The sequence below is a fragment of the Ptychodera flava genome, chromosome 11 (assembly GCF_041260155.1).
Source record: "Ptychodera flava strain L36383 chromosome 11, AS_Pfla_20210202, whole genome shotgun sequence".
In the NCBI taxonomy this organism is placed as follows: Eukaryota; Metazoa; Hemichordata; class Enteropneusta; family Ptychoderidae; genus Ptychodera; species Ptychodera flava.
In genome coordinates, this window is record NC_091938.1 from 40,431,888 (window position 1) to 40,449,271 (window position 17,384).

Below are 17,384 nucleotides of genomic sequence, written 5' to 3' on the forward strand. Positions count from 1 at the left end.
TGCTTGGGAGTCGCCCTACTATACATCATGGTTTTGAAGTGTACATTTGACCTCAACTCACTATCTTCACCCTCGCACAATGCCACAATGGCTGCGTTGTAGATAATGACGAGACAATTTAGTAAACCAGAAGGCACACATTTGACACACTCACTCGGTTACCTGAAATTACATGCGCTGATGAAGAGCATTGTCAATAATCGTTAATATTAATATGACGGTCGTGGCTTCCCCCACTATACAAGGATATAACGTGTACAGTGAATTTTTTCGCATTTCAAATATGTTACAGAATAGCGAGATAACATGAGTAATTGCAAGTATTTGGTTTACTTATCATGTACATACTTGTATGAGCATAAAAAATCGCCCACCCATCCCCCGAGAATTCTAGAAATGGCTGAAAGAACAATTTTTGAACGAACAGCTAAGTTGGCTGCCCTGAAGGAAAATAAGTCAGATATATGTTACATCGATAAGATAGTAATTAACATTCCAACTTATTTAAAGCTCAACTCGACAACTAACGTAACAGCCATCCAGATAACCTTGACAAATTAAATGACAACGAGGGGTTATCGGTTTCTGCAAATTGTTTATCACTAGGTGCCATCACTCATCTGGTTGGCTCAGTAATCAGAACATACGGACACGTAAGTATTAATTTTAATTCTGATTCGATGTCAGCTACTTATTTCAGGGAAGTGAGCGTCCACAATAATATTCGGAGTGTCACGTGTATATATAGATATTAACTACAAAGTCCAAAAATCACTGTAGAATATAGTTAATGGACCAGTCGTACACAAGGAGGAACACAAACAACAACAGAAAAAAAACGATTATATTGGCCCGACGACATAGGTAACAGCCAGCTTCGGCATTCTATATCTTGCAGTTTTGACTATACCTTATTTTTTGGTTTGTTTTTTTGTTTTTTTTTTGTTTGTTTTTGTTTTGTTTTGTTTTTGTTTTTTAGTTTACAGTGTTGACAGTGTGATTTGATATTCACCGAGTGGAAAATCGGTAACAGTAAATTCTTTTGTGACATACGGAACTACAAGAAAATCTTAAAATCATGGATGACGCCACAGGTAAGCATATGTTCATTATGAAACCCTAAGCATTGGTGATCTTGTTTGATGACTACACAGCATTATCTATTTTCGTACAATAATGTGACGAGATAAGGCAGTATCCTGGGTTTGCTGCCGGACCACGAAGATTGATAAAAGTATCTCAACTAAACGTTTATCAATGGTTGATATGCATAACCTACAGATCAGGCGATGAAATTGGTGTTGTTTTAATGATTTTATTGTGTTCCAAAACCATGAAAACTTGAGTCGACTGGTTTTTTGTTGAATGAACGTCAAATAAAATTTAAGCTTCAGCATTATGACTTTTTATTACTAAAGAACAACCGTGCAATGAAAAAAAAATTAAAATTGTTACAATAAATCGAGACAAGCAGCGCTTACTACAGCAAGTGAACTGAACGTCTCCTTTGTCAAATTCTTTATATGTCGATAGATCTTCCAAGTATACTGGTTGAAATGAAGTTAGACCCTATTATAGAGTATCCAGGTATTGAATTGAACTCTACTCTAGAGGGCGTCATCGATAACACGGCTCACCTCGGTTCGTACGATGACAATGAGGAGATACCACAGGACACAACGGACACTGTGATAGCACCATCCCATTCACAAATCAATTCCTATCAAGGTCACAGTCATAACAACGATTACACAGATGCGGAATACAGACAAATCAGGTATTTTTGGGGTTCATACAAACCTATGAATCGTCCCAGAGATACGTTAAAGTCTAGGCATAAATATACTTAATGTTTCGTAAATGAACACAATACATTCCCACTGTTCCTGCAAATCAGGTAGAGGGGAAAGACAGAGTGTGAGGCATACTCTGCTTTAAGCATTTAGGCAAATTTAATTAAAAAATACACAAATGTGAGAAAAATGGAGATAAGCTCAACTTATATATTCGTCTTGTGCAGTACGTAGCTGTCATTTCCATATTTGGACATCCATTTTGGATTTGCGAATCCCATAATATTATCCCATGGTTTCAGTCAGACATACGATCTAAGTTTAAATATGTTTTCATTTTGCTTTGTTGTGAGTTGGAAAGTTGCAACGACACGTGTCACGATGATTTTAATTTTCTGCATTAAAAACGACATACTTGTAGACTCAGCCGTGTATACACAAGAAAAAAACTTCAAAATGCATGCCGCTTGCTATCTCATATCTCGGGCGTCTCTTTAAGAGAATTGATTTTTTATTTCAGCAATGAGCCTCAAAACCAACTCAAGATAACAGAACCTCAAATTGGAGAAAGATACAGTACAGTTGTCAATGACCTCAAATACAACATGTCACACCCCAGAAGAGGGCGGGCTATTATCATCAATATTGAAAACTTCGATGAAAAGTTACCGGTAGAGACAAGGAGATATGGAACGAGCGTCGATGCAGATAATCTTCTACAGACATTTGGAAAATTAGGATTTGAAGCTTATAGATACGATGACCTATATGTGTTCGAAATCGACGATCTCCTGCAAAAAGGTGTGTGATTACGTCATCATACAGGCTATCCATATTATTACCTAACCATGAAAAATTCACTTGTTGCGAATTTATTACACTGGACTACATGTTAACCATCGGCTATTAAAAAGTTTACATCATCATCGTAACTGAATGATTAATTTATTAATTTTCATAAAATTTTGCACAATAACAAACACTCGTCACGTATAGGATTTAATTCAAACATTTGGACATTTCGTCATATTCTTCCGATCCTCTGCTCATCCAAACATCGTGAGAATGTTCTCACCAATCCAAAGACCATTCTATTTCTTAGTAGAAGTCTGGCGATGTTCGTGGTTGTTATGTCTCACAGTCTTTGTAATATATCATCAGCATACGTCACTTTGTCTGTTGCAGCCAAGTCAATATTTATGGATTTTGAAAAAAAGAACGATCTAAACCAATAATTTATTTTCATTTTGAAGCGAATGTATTCCACAAAACAGAATATTTTACGCAGGCGCAAACACTTTGAACTTCAAGCCTTTTTTGAATTCGGGGTTCGAGGAGAAGACTTGAAAGCCAGGTGTTTTCTTCTCGTAGTCTCATAGTTTACAAAACCGATATTTAATCCCTTTGACAATATTTCATTCTATCTGACTGAATATATTATGTGTGTTTTATCACATTTTTTGAAATTAAAATACACACTACGCATGACATGTATACTTGAGAACCGTTCGATTGTAAAAGATTGGTGTTTGTAGCTCAAATTTGATCATTCTGTGATATCCCATGGACATCCATGGATATCCACACGTACACGCGTCGCCATCCAAAACATAATCTGTTCCATTCACAACGACATATTTTGGTCAAGGGAGTAAATCAGACATCCCCTAATTACGACACTCCGTTAATGTTGTATGACTATACAGTTGCTTCAGAAGACCATAGTAATTGTGATTGTGTAGTGGTGGCCATACTGTCTCACGGCAGTCAAGATGTTGTCTACGGCAGAGACGGGCCAGTAGAAATTGATCAGATGACGAAATATTTCAAAGGTGATGTGTGTCCAACTCTCGCAGGGAAACCAAAATTATTCTTCATTCAGGTATGTTCCATTATCAGTAGAGTTACACTATACGTGATGTTACAATGCAACCTTTTACTTTTCAAACTTTGAAGGATTTGGGCCTGCCATACAACGAAGTTGATCCAGTAATTTTGTCAAGAAAAATCAACTTCATTTTTCTTTATGAGTTTGTTTTAAAGGAAAATACGTACCAACTTCACCGTGTTTGAGCGAAATTTGTAAGCTGTTTTCTAAATCGATTGAAACGTACATACTATCGGAGTCATCGTAGGCAAGCGCACAAAAACATGCAAATTAACGCGTACGCTATTAGATTATAACTTGCACAATATATGAAGAGATTTGATTTCGAGTTTACCTCACTGTGTACATTGTGTGCGATAGGCCTGTAGGGGTCAGCAAGTGGACAGTGGTATCAGTACTCAGACCTATGATGAAATCGACTGTGGGCATCCTCATCCGCAACGTATACCTATCGAAGCAGACTTTCTAATGTGCTATGCGACAGTACAAGGTGAGATGAGAGATATGCATGCATCTCTACGGCACAGCATCCATTCGCATTTTAGTTCCTGTGCTTTGACAGTATTGTAGTCGATAAAAACTTTGAACATATTTGATGATTTCAAAGCATTTAAGACTTAGTCTTGACGAAATCATGGTAATCTCATCGGGAAGCCATACAAAGATCATGACTTAAATCGGAAAATTGTCATAGGATACAGGAATTTCAATCGTCCAAAGACGTGTTCAAGTATAATGAACTCAGTAATTGGCCATACAGTGACACTTTCCACACAACCGCCTATTGATCCAGTGCTATTAGATAGAATGTTTTCAAACACAAATATGTAACCGTGGGTTGCAGATCACACTGAGATCATGGTAGATCGGCACGATGATGATGTTTGCAATGATCATCATCATAATCAGAATAAACATCATCACTATTATCATTATTATCTTCATTATCATCATTGTCATCAATTGTCAGATACCTATTCACCGGCAAATGATTAATTATACTAATTCAAGTGAGCTGCCATCATCTTGTCAATGTCAGTAAACTAAGGAATTCTTCAGTCTTCCATTTGTGTTATGAACGAGGACGAAGTTGGCGTATTGACGAAGATTATATCATCATTCTAATTATATGCTTTTCTTAATTATATTTCATTTCGTTGTCTCCAGGATTTATTTCGTGGAGAAACGAGGAATATGGGTCAGCATTTGTCCAAGCTCTATGCCAAATGTTGGACTTGTACGCCAATGGAATGGATCTGTTACGAATAATGACAAGAGTAAACTACATCGTCGCCAACGAATACGAATTTACGATCAGTACATTATCCAATGAATTTGGTCGTATCGAAAAGAAAAAACAGATGCCATCCATTGTGTCTATGCTCACAAAAGAATTATATTTTTCTTCCAAGCCTTGACTTGCGGACAGTTACTCCAGTTACCTGCCGACTTCAATAGCAGCATTGAACTACTAGTCAAACGAACGTAATGTCACGTTATTTCGCTAAAGAAGCACGTGTGTCGTATATTATCAACGAAAATTCGTACTTTAGACAGACAGCGTGTAAGTTTTAAAAATTTAATCGATATTGGATAGTAATCAAGAAAGAATACTTTGTATAAAGTAAAATGATTTTGGGACGATGACAGTGATGGAGAATCATCCTTCTCGAAGATACATGTGGCTTCTTCAGCGGAATAACGTGACATTACGTAATCGATTTTCATGCTTCCAATATCCAGTAAGATATATTACAGTCATTAACCAAAAACAAAAACACAAACATGTTTCGTGTCGGTTTTAATACAACGATGTATACTTAAACTTACACTATTTACATAAATCCTATATCACTTCTCTCTAATATCGAAGAAGACACGCACAAAACACCTATTCTCCACGACGTGGCTGCTTGCTTGTAGGATTAGATGGTATAGGTGGCACTTGAAATAAATTTTATAGATTATTGCAGAACAAGCGATTTACTGTATATTATTATGACTCGTTCTTGTTGAAAGACATTGCACATTTTCTTTGAATATGGGATCTTGGATACCGTGAGTAAATAAAATATAAGGCGTTTGAAACAGCTATTTGTGTCTTTTTTTATTTCAAGTTGATATTAAACTTCAAGTTTTTTGGAAGAACGAATATATTTTGTGCAATGGTCATAGCCTATGCTTTCAGAAATGGATCGACACAGGCATCGTCTTTGTCAATGATGTCTAGACCGAGATGCAGGCACTATCGATGCAAATTATATTTTACAGAAGTTGGTAGATAAAAGAAACTGGATTTCCAAGATGATTATCGTTACAAAGGCAATACTTTCCAGCTGGAACAGAACACTTGCAGGAACAAGGGGTTGATTTCATTCAACGTTCTCATCATTTCCTTAATATTCACGGGGGAAATTTATATTCCGCAAACCTTAAAAAGTAATTGAAATATTCTTTTATACAGCCTTCCTATCAGAACGACTTTTACATTGGTATAGAGAACACATTTAAAATCAATATATTGGAATAAAATTTGAATTACTCTCACAATCGGACAGACGAACAACAGAAAGTTTGAACAGTTTAATTTTAAAATAATACACTATATCCTTCTGAATAACCTTATTCTTCTAATCAGCTCAAGTACTATCAGACAAACAGTCGTCAAGTCGACGTCGTTTTCGTAAAATAGTGGTCATCATTTTGACTGGATTTTCTGACTAAAGCTATGAAAACAACTCAGATATACCAAGGTGAGAAAAGGCTCGTAAGACTTGAGTGCAAACCAAGAGTCCGGTCACCTCCGAAGTGCATATATTTACCTGTATCGTGGAATCAGGGTAGACTGTTACTGGGGCAGTGTTCACTCCACAATTTATTTAGTGTTTCGTACCGTACTCATTCTCTTTAAATGTGCTCGATAAAGGTTTGGCAATACCGACCACTAAAATTGGCGAGGGCTAGAAAGTCGGACGGCGGGAATTAGTGACAGGTGTATCCGATGAAGAACTGAAAATTTTCCGTGCATGAGAGCGTGAATAATAAGATGGCAGCGGCGGAACCATAGTAACTGATCGTCCGGTAAAAAATGACAATCGTCGGTATCTCAAGTACGGGTATTTGAATGTCGGATAGCGGCGATTGGACGACAGTTGCGCTAATTAAAGGGGCGACAAATTTCCCGTACTTAAAGTGCGACGATTGGAACTGCAGTGAATGGGCTGCTGGGGACATTTATGCCGGGAAAGAGGTTTAAAAATCCCGTACAAAAAGCGCGTAGATTGGAATCTCTGTCAACGGGCAGCAGACCACACGTGCGCCCGGAGAAGGGTCGTCATTTTCCGTACAAAAGAATGTCGAATGCAATGGCCGTCAACGGGCAGTTAGCGAAAGCTCTACCCGATAAAAGACTGACAATCTGCTGTACCTAAGGTCAGTAAGGTCAGTGAAATTGAATGACTCTGAGCGGTTTGCATGCGATAAATGCCCGATAAACAGCTGACTATCTTCCGTACCTAAAGTGCGGGAATTTCAATGGGCACAATCGGGCAGAATCTGACAATTATGCCGCTGCATTACTACCAATCTCCCGTCAGAAAAGTAAATAAAGACAAAAATGTACAAATTTTATTCTGCGTCTACATTTGCCGCGGATGGAACTATCTATACCTGCCAAGCATCAATTTAGATTAATTTTCTTTTTGTAACGAAATTTACCTTTCAATGATTCAGCAAAAATTATATGGCGGAAATGCCTATTGATATGTGGGACAGGCAGGGTTCTAGTTCTACGGGGATTTTAATATCATTCCCCGATGCAGTTGACGGCTGTGCTGATAGAAGCTTAAGAAAGTCTCGTACTGCTCCTGAGTGGTCAAACAGTACGGATGTATGTTGTCGTGTATGGGTAATTACGCGACAAGTGTGCTCCATAAAAGTTTGGCAATACCGATAACTAAAATTGGCGAGGGCTAGAAAGTCGGACGGCGGGAATTAGTGACAGTTGTATCCGATGAAGAACTGACCATTTTCCGTACATAAGAGGGTGAATATTAAGATGGCAGCGGCGGAACCAGAGTAACTGATCGTCCGGTAAAAAACTGACAATCGTCGGTATCTCAAGTACGGGTACTTGAATGTCGAATAGCCGCGATTGGAAGACAGTTGCACTAATTAAAGGGGCGACAAATTTCCCGTACTAAAAGTGCGACGATTGGAACTGCAGTGAATGGGCTGCTGGGGACATGTATGTCGGGAAAGAGGTTTAAAAATCCTGTTCAAAAAGCGCGTAGATTGGAATCTCTGTCAATGGGCAGCAGACCACATGTGCACACGGGGAGAATGGGTCGTCATTTTCCGTAGAAAAGAATGTTGAATGCAATGGCCGTCAACGGGCAGTTAGCGAAAGCTCTACCCGATAAAAGACTGACAATCTGCCGTACCTAAGGTCCGTGAAATTGAACGACTCTGAGCGGCCAGCATGCGATAAGTGACCGATAAACAGCTGACTATCTTCCGTACCTAAAGTGCGGGAATTTCAATGGGCACAATCGGGCAGAATCTGACAATTATGCCGCTGCGTTACAACCAATCTCCCGTCAGAAAAATAAATAAAGACAAAAATGTACAAATTTTATTCTGCGTCTACATTTGCCGCGGATGAACTATCTATACCTGCCAAGCATCAATTTAGATTAATTTTCTTTTTGTAACGAAATTTACCTTTCAATGATTCAGCAAAAATTATATGGCGGAAATGCCTATTTCTATGTGGGACAGGCGGGGTTCTAGTTCTTCGGGGATTTTATATCATTCCCCGATGCAGTTGACGGCTGTGCTGATAGAAGCTTAAAAAAGTCTCGTACTGCACCTGAGTGGTCAAACAGTACGGATGTATGTTGTTGTGTATGGGTAATTAGGTGACAAATGTGCTCCATAAAGGTTTGGCAATACCGACCACTAAAATTGCCGAGGACTAGAAAGTCGGACGGCGGGAATTAGTGACAGGTGTATCCGATGAAGAACTGACAATTTTCCGTACATGAGAGCGTGAATATTAAGATGGCAGCGGCGAACCAGAGTAACTGATCGTCCGGTAAAAACTGACAATCGTCGGTATCTCAAGTACGGGTATTTGAATGTCGAATAGCGGCGATCGGAAGACAGTTGAGTGCGACGATTGGAACTGCAGTGAATGGGCTGCTGGGGACAGGTATGTCGGGAAAGAGGTTAAAAATCCCCGTTCAAAAAGCGCGTCGATTGGAATCTCTGTCAACGGGCAGAAAACCACATGTGCGCCCTAAGAAGGGTCGTCATTTTCCGTACAAAAGAATGTCGAATGCAATGGCCGTCAACGGGCAGTTAGCGAAAGCTCTACCCGATAAAAGACTGACAATCTGCTGTACCTAAGGTTTGTAAGGTCAGTGAAATTGAATGACCCTGAGCGGTTTGCATGCAATAAATGCCCGATAAACAGTGACTATCTTCCGTACATTTGCCGCGGATGGAATTTTCTATACCTGCCAAGCATCAATTTAGATTAATTTTCTTTTGTAACGAAATTTACCTTTCAATGATTCAGCAAAAATTATATGGCGGAAATGCCTATTGATATGTGGGACTGGCAGGGTTCTAGTTCTACGGGGATTTTAATATCATTCCCCGATGCAGTTGACGGCTGTGCTGATAGAAGCTTAAGAAAGTCTCGTACTGCTCCTGAGTGGTCAAACAGTACGGATGTATGTTGTCGTGTATGGGTAATTAGGCGACAAATGTGCTCGATAAAGGTTTGGCAATACCCACCACTAAAATTGGCGAGGGCTAGAAAGTCGGACGGCGGGAATTAGTGACAGGTGTATCCGATGAAGAACTGACAATTTTCCGTACATAAGAGCGTGAATAAAGATGGCAGCGGCGGAACCAGAGTAACTGATTGTCCGGTAAAAGACTGACAATCTTCGGTATCTCAAGTATGGGTATTTGAATGTCGGATAGCGGCGATTGGACGACAGATGTGCTAATTAAAGGGGCGACAAATTTCCCGTACTAAAAGTGCGACGATTGGAACTGCAGTGAATGGGCTGCTGGGGACAGGTATGCCGGGAAAGAGGTTTAAAAATCCCGTACAAAAAGCGCGTAGATTGGAATCTCTGTCAACGGGCAGCAGACCACATGTGCGCCCGGAGAAGGGTCGTCATTTTCCGTACAAAAGAATGTTGAATGCAATGGCCGTCAACGGGCAGTTAGCGAAAGCTCTACCCGATAAAAGACTGACAATCTGCCGTACCTAAGGTCCGTGAAATTCAACGACTCTGAGCGGCCAGCATGCGATAAGTCACCGATAAACAGCTGACTATCTTCCGTACCTAAAGTGCGGGAATTTCAATGGGCACAATCGGGCAGAATCTGACAATTATGCCGCTGCATTACTACCAATCTCCCGTCAGAAAAGTAAATAAAGACAAAAATGTACAAATTTTATTCTGCGTCTACATTTGCCGCGGATGGAACTATCTATACCTGCCAAGCATCAATTTAGATTAATTTTCTTTTTGTAACGAAATTTACCTTTCAATGATTCAGCAAAAATTATATGGCGGAAATGCCTATTGATATGTGGGACAGGCAGGGTTCTAGTTCTACGGGGATTTTAATATCATTCCCCGATGCAGTTGACGGCTGTGCTGATAGAAGCTTTAAAAAGTCTCGTACTGCTCCTGAGTGGTCAAACAGTACGGATGTATGTTGTCGTGTATGGGTAATTAGGCGACAAATGTGCTCCATAAAGGTTTGGCAATACCGACCACTAAAATTGGCGAGGGCTAGAAAGTCGGACGGCGGGAATTAGTGACAGGTGTATCCGATGAAGAACTGACAATTTTCCGTACATGAGAGCGTGAATAAAGATGGCAGCGGCGGAACCAGAGTAACTGATTGTCCGGTAAAAAACTGACAATCGTCGGTATCTCAAGTACGGGTATTTGAATGTCGGATAGCGGCGATTGGACGACAGTTGCGCTAATTAATTAAAGGGGCGACAAATTTCCCGTACTAAAAGTGCGACGATTGGAACTGCAGTGAATGGGCTGCTGGGGACAGGTATGCCGGGAAAGAGGTTTAAAAATCCCGTACAAAAAGCGCGTAGATTGGAATCTCTGTCAACGGGCAGCAGACCACATGTGCGCCCTGAGAAGGGTCGTCATTTTCCATACAAAAGAATGTCGAATGCAATGGCCGTCAACGGGCAGTTAGCGAATGGGCTGCTGGGGACAGGTATGCCGGGAAAGAGGTTTAGAAATCCCCGTTCAAAAAGCGCAGTTAGCGAAAGCATCAATTTGCCAAGCATCAATTTAGATTAATTTTCTTTTTGTAACGAAATTTACCTTTCAATGATTCAGCAAAAATTATATGGCGGAAATGCCTATTTATATGTGGGACTGGCAGGGTTCTAGTTCTACGGGGATTTTAATATCATTCCCCGATGCAGTTGACGGCTGTGCTGATAGAAGCTTAAAAAAGTCTCGTACTGCTCCTGAGTGGTCAAACAGTACGGATGTATGTTGTCGTGTATGGGTAATTAGGCGACAAATGTGCTCGATAAAGGTTTGGCAATACCGACCACTAAATTTGGTGAGGACTACAAAATCTGGCGGCGGGAATTGGTGACAGGTGTATAGTGCTGACAATTTTCCGTACACAAGAGCGTTAATAAGAATGCAAGCAATGGGACCAGGGTAACTGATTGTCCGTAAAAGACTGATAATCTTCGGTACAAAAAGAACGGGTATATGATTGTCGGATAGCGGCGATTGGACGACAGGTGCGCTGATTATTGGAACTGCATTCAATGGGCTGCCGGGGACAGGAATGCCGGGAAAGAGGTTGAAAATTCCCGTACAAAAAGCGCGTAGATTGGTATCGCTGTCAACGGGTAGCAGACCACAGTTGTGCCCGGAAAACTGTTGACATTTTCCTACCAAGAGCATCTCCGGGTTTGTTTGTACCGTGGTCCATTCGAATTCCGGGTTTGACCTATTTAGAAATAGGATTCTAACAGAGCAAATTCAAGATCGAACTCTTGTCCAATGTTAATGTAAATCGTCAAGTGAACGGATGAAATTATGAAATTTACCCATATTTCGACTTTCATTCTCTGATCCAAGGGTGAAAAAATGGTTTGCCGAATAACGTCACTGATTAGACTGCCTTTGAAAAAAGCAAGCCAAAGATAGAAGAATAAATAAGATAAATTGCTAGCAGACATGAAGTAAACTTAATGCACCAACAGTTGCTTTCAGTCTTTCCTTTACACTTTCATCACACCCTTCAGGGTACTATTTTCATAACCTCTGATATCATTGCATTTCGTTTCATCAATACCGTGTTATGATTAACTCACTCCTTTTTGCCATTTTACATGTACCCAGATTCTATATGCGACAAATTCACTATTATGATACACACAATTTACACTTGACCGGGGTAAATTGAATGATTGTGTTTCACACCTTGGGCGTATTTAGGTTACAGTGACCGGCAGATCGAGTACGGGATCGATAGATCGAGCGGAAAATCGATCGATCTAGCAGGGACTACCAAGCCCACGTCCGCCTGAGCCTACTTCTTAGAACAAATAATCACAAAGCAGCTCGTGTTTGCGGGTCCGATGAGATAGATCATGGGTAAAGTTTTGACCAATCGCCTCCATGGTCGGTTTACGTGATGAGAAGTTAGTGCTATAGCAACAACAAAAGAAAAACAGAAAGTTCTATCTTCCGTACGCAATTTATTCGGTGCGCAACACTTGCCCATACCGAGTGCTCTTCTTTGTCGTTGAAATCATTTTCATCGAAAGGTTTTGATATGATCATCCCAGTGTTCATCTTATCATTGTCATAGTGTATTTCTCAATATTGTGAGTAGAATGGCTAGCGCTTATGATCAATTAATCGATTTCATGGAATCCGGAGATGCTCTCCTGAACATCAAGACGCTCACAAGTAAATGTTGGTAAGAATTCGATATACGTTGTACTTTTGACAAAACATTCCGATTGTAACTCAGAAATCGATGAAAAAGTCATATTACAAAAAGGTTCGATGATTTGAAGCCCCATGCACCAGTGGATAATGTCCCCGTCTTCGCTTGCCAAGGCGTCTCGTCCGGGCAGCTTGATGCTCTCCGAAAACAGGTACTTAGTGCTAGTGGAGACTGTAGTCGCGAGGACCCGTGCGAGCGGACGATGACAACACTTCTCATAATCAGTAACAGACGCCTTCACTTACAAAGCAGGATGAATGCTGTGTTGCTACAGTGAAGGCAGTCTTTTTTATACCCACCAAATTAAAGGTGGTAGCTTTCTAATCTGAGTTCTTGCCTTTCTTTATCAGGCAATTCATCAGCGAAAGACGAAAAAGAACAGGAAGAAAAAGGAGATCAACCTGAGACCCTCGATGGTAGGTCCTGTTGACTGACTTTTCAAATCGACCTGATAAAATATTTTCAGACTGATACTTCCATCACTCCTCTCCGCTGTACCTTTATACCTGGTTGTCTGGGCACAGTGACCGACACTTTAATCGTCAGATGAAGTCCCTGTATACTATGCACTTTCTGACTAATATGGCTAAATACGTAGGAACAGAATGTTTAACGTCCCTATTTTATTTTCTTCTTTACAATATAGTCAGCGATTACGAAGATGATGAGGATGAGGATTGCGATGTCGATGGAGATAGCGATGAGCTAAAGGAAGAACTCAATGATATTGAGGCAGCATTTAAACGCACAGAAACAGAAGTTTGTGATGTTAAAGAAGCGTTTGAAGATATTCAAATTGAATTTGATGACGTTGGAGTGCCATGTGCTGACCTGACCGAAGACTTTAATGAAGTAGCTCTTGAAAAACTTGCAGCATCTGGTAAGATGGATGAGGTACAATTCGAAGGTAATCCTTTGGATTTCGATTCTGAATCAGCTCGTTCAAGGTCAGAGTTAGATGTTCAGGACAATGTGGAGGACGATGTGTCACGTGACGTGGTGTGTGGCAATGCTTGGTTCAGCCATGGTTCAGTAGAATGATGGCTGCTGTCAGAAGATTGTTCAGGCGATGTAAGTATACTTTCTAGACTTTCGTGAGTATGTAAGGTATTTTGTATATGTCAGGCGTGTCATTTTATTGGTAAAGCAGACACTGCGTTTGTAGGTCTCTTAAGAATGAGAAACAAGATTCAATAAATCATAATCAATGACAAACTTGGGGGAACACAATTATAAGTCTGTCCACTTTTCAATGCGGCGGTACTTGCGTAAAAGAGCACGTGTGATCAGTATTTCTTTGATATGGACACTCTCTTAATAGCTTTTCAAAAGATAACAATCGTCAGTCAACCATTTTATGAATATTCAATGGATGTTGAGTCAATACAACGCAGATGTTGTAGGGTATGTCTGGTCCTATGGAACGATGATTGTAAGCATTTCTAATACATCGGTGTAGAGTGAGGGCAGGCTCTGCTCTGGGACCATCGAGCCCTCCCCCCTCTCGCCAAAATGAATAAATAAAAAAGTTTTTCACACGTCGTCGTTTACATCTTATTTTCAGAACTCTCTCCACCAATGACCGTCGTGGAAGTATGGAATGCTAAAAAGTGCCAGGATAGATATCCCCTTACAAAAGAGAGCACATGGGGAAATTGTGGAGCTAATGTATGTGCCGTAGGACAGGAGACTCGGAGAAAGATACCGATGACGAACGATGTCATATGATATTGGTTTAACGAAGAACTGTTTGACTTTCGTGGCAGACAGTTTGCATTCTGTGAAGAAAGATAGAGGACATGAAGGAGTCAGCATGAACTCTTATTTTGCAGTGACTTCCATTTAGGAAAACTCTGACTTTTTTGAATTTTCCATGATTGCAAATTTATTACTTTATTATCAGTTTTTCTTAGCATTATGTGCAACTTTTTCTATTGTATTTTGTCTGAGCAATTTATTTTTGTCGCTTTCATTGCTAAATATATTATAGCAATCTCTTGCAACTTAAATTATTCCGTTATTTATCATTACTTTGTCAAATCTTACAGTAACTGAATCCTTGATATTTTTATTCAGTCGCTTTATCTTTTGTACGTTTACTGGTGAATTTACATCTGAATAACGTTATTATCACTACTGGCAACAACCAAAGACATCGCATAGTAACCACAAAATCTTCCATTCTTAAAACCATGAATATGATAAAATTGTTAGTATTGCTATCGACGGATACTATTTATCCTCTGACATCGATGTAAAGCTCGGCACCAATCCTTCAAGTTGCGACTGTAAGTTACTTTGCGTATAGAGGAGATATTCATTGGTGTGATGAACTTATAGAAAATATCACAAACGTTCTCTCTTGTTTTTCTTAATGATAATCTGACAGACATCAGTGTTAAACCTTCAAGTTGCTCTTACTCTGACATACGCTTTTAATATTGGATTCACATGTGGATTCTTTATATCCATGCATCCATAAATTTACAAAATGATGGTAATTTTACATGTAAGATGCTATAAACATTCCTCCAGATACATTGAAAATTCTCTTCCGTTTCAAAACCATCTCGATTCATAACATCACTGGCTCATCGCAGAAGCGGATCATGTAAAGTGGTCAGTTTGTTTGTATACATCGTGAGTCGGCATTTGTCAACAACGAGCGGCTGACATCACATATAATAGTCACCCGCGCTTTCATTTTATTTTTACGATAAGATACACTTTATTGTCCATAAAAACATGGAAAATTGTCTTTAAAATCAGGACTGCCATAAAGCATCAAATACGGACAACACCATAAAATACAACACAATAGCTGTAAAGGAACACAGCGCTAGATTAAAAGTTCCTACTTAAAATGTTGGTTGCTCTGCTTTTCCGGACGGAATCAGACAAATTCATGGTTAAAACAGCAATTGCTGACGGTGTGACTTCTTAAAAAGATTTTTTCTGGGCCTGGTCTATATCAATGCTCCCAGAAGCTTTACAAATTTGATGGTGTCACGTGATACCGTCGGAGAAGAGCCGGAGCAATGCCATTATACACAAATATACCATTGTTATGACTCCGCCTACCCCTGCTTCTTCCAAGTCTAGCCACATTCATCAAATTCGCCTCTTGCAGACTTTTGACAAGAAAATGTAAAACAGTTGATAAAATGCTATTTTTTACTCTCTTTGAGACTAAAGCACAAGTTTAATTCCGAGTAAGCACTGGTGACAAACTATCTAGCTGAAAATGTAGAGCTTTAACTTTAGTATACGTATTCGGCGAACAAAAGTAGATTTTATACCTACCACCACTTTACAGTCTAAAAGTGAAGAGTTTGTGCTTTAAAGTTTGAATTCTCAATTTGATACATCTCTACCTTATGTCGGGAATGAATGCCCCGCCCACAGGGGGAGCTGGAGGGGGCAAAGAAATGCAGCTATGTATCTGTCTGTATCTTCGTAAATCCCTGCGTTGATTTTCCGCAGCACCTGGTAACTCCAGTAATCTTGTAGTTAAAAGGACAGACAGGTCACATCACAAAACATAAATACAACGATACGATACATATTAAAAACGTGGAATTTGAAGCACAGTCCTCAAGTCTCTGATCCACTCAGTAACTTTGATCTCCTGTATTATGTAATTCAAAAACAGCTTTGGACGTGAAAAAAGTGTACGTCTTCATTGTGACTATACACACTCTCAAAATCTCTACTGTCACTAGAATTTGCGTCTTTGTCACCAAATCTCACCAAGACTCTTCCAACGTTATCTCAAAGTTTTTAAGTTTTGAATAGCATATCAATAGCATTAGTTTAGATAGAATTCTTCTCAGCATTACAAAGGACAATCATGTATGACAGTAGTGTGTGCCACGACCTTTATCCTACAACTTTGAACTCGAATGGGCCATCGAGGTGGACGGACTTTTCTGAGATAGGATCGAATGATTAAAAGTAACATATAAACTGATGTAAGCACTTCTTCTCTTTACCGAACATGCATTAGAACGGATTAGACATGCATTAGGACTTCTCAATTAGCCCCCCCCCCCCCCCATATACAATGCAAGATCCGAGGTACATGAATATTCCACATTGATTAAGGGTCATTAGCATAGAATTTTAATACGGAAACATGCTCATTAATGTAATCTGCATATTTGAATATCATTATACCTCGCATCTTGCACTAATAGCCCCCCCACACACACACACACAAACAACAAACACACACACATATATATATACATATATTTATCACATGAACTGGCCCGTATCTCCACCTGTGTGACGTACACCAGCACAGATAAGAAATCCATATTACCCTGTTGTACGTCATCAACCGGAACTTTTTTCCTGCAATGGTACCGTTCGTACGTGCACGGCACAGACCAATTTGTCGTGATTGATGCCGCACTCTCATGGCATTTTGACAAAAAGGTGCCCCGATAAATCCGTATGTCTGATTGGTGGAGATACCATTCGGTGTAACAAAATTTAGGCTTAATCGGATTTATGAATGAAAGTATACCTGTAAACATTTGCACATCTCCTGGGTGACGGGCCGCTTTACTCATTAAATAAAACTAATCCGAGTAAATAAAACACAAAATCGCGATAAAATCATGCACTTTGTTACATTAATGTTGATCCATCCACATAAA

General features: G+C 39.7%; 1 protein-coding gene across 1 annotated transcript; it reads left to right on the forward strand.

Moving 5' to 3' along the window:
* Positions 1 to 797: 797 nt before the first annotated feature.
* On the forward strand, positions 798 to 5,766 carry LOC139143162 (caspase-3-like). The gene is made up of 6 exons (XM_070713296.1): positions 798 to 1,094; positions 1,534 to 1,777; positions 2,314 to 2,594; positions 3,500 to 3,675; positions 4,042 to 4,171; positions 4,849 to 5,766. The coding sequence occupies exons 1-6, from the start codon at positions 1,079 to 1,081 to the stop codon at positions 5,097 to 5,099; spliced, it is 1,098 nt and encodes a 365-aa protein (XP_070569397.1). The 5' UTR covers positions 798 to 1,078; the 3' UTR covers positions 5,100 to 5,766.
* Positions 5,767 to 17,384: the final 11,618 nt, after the last annotated feature.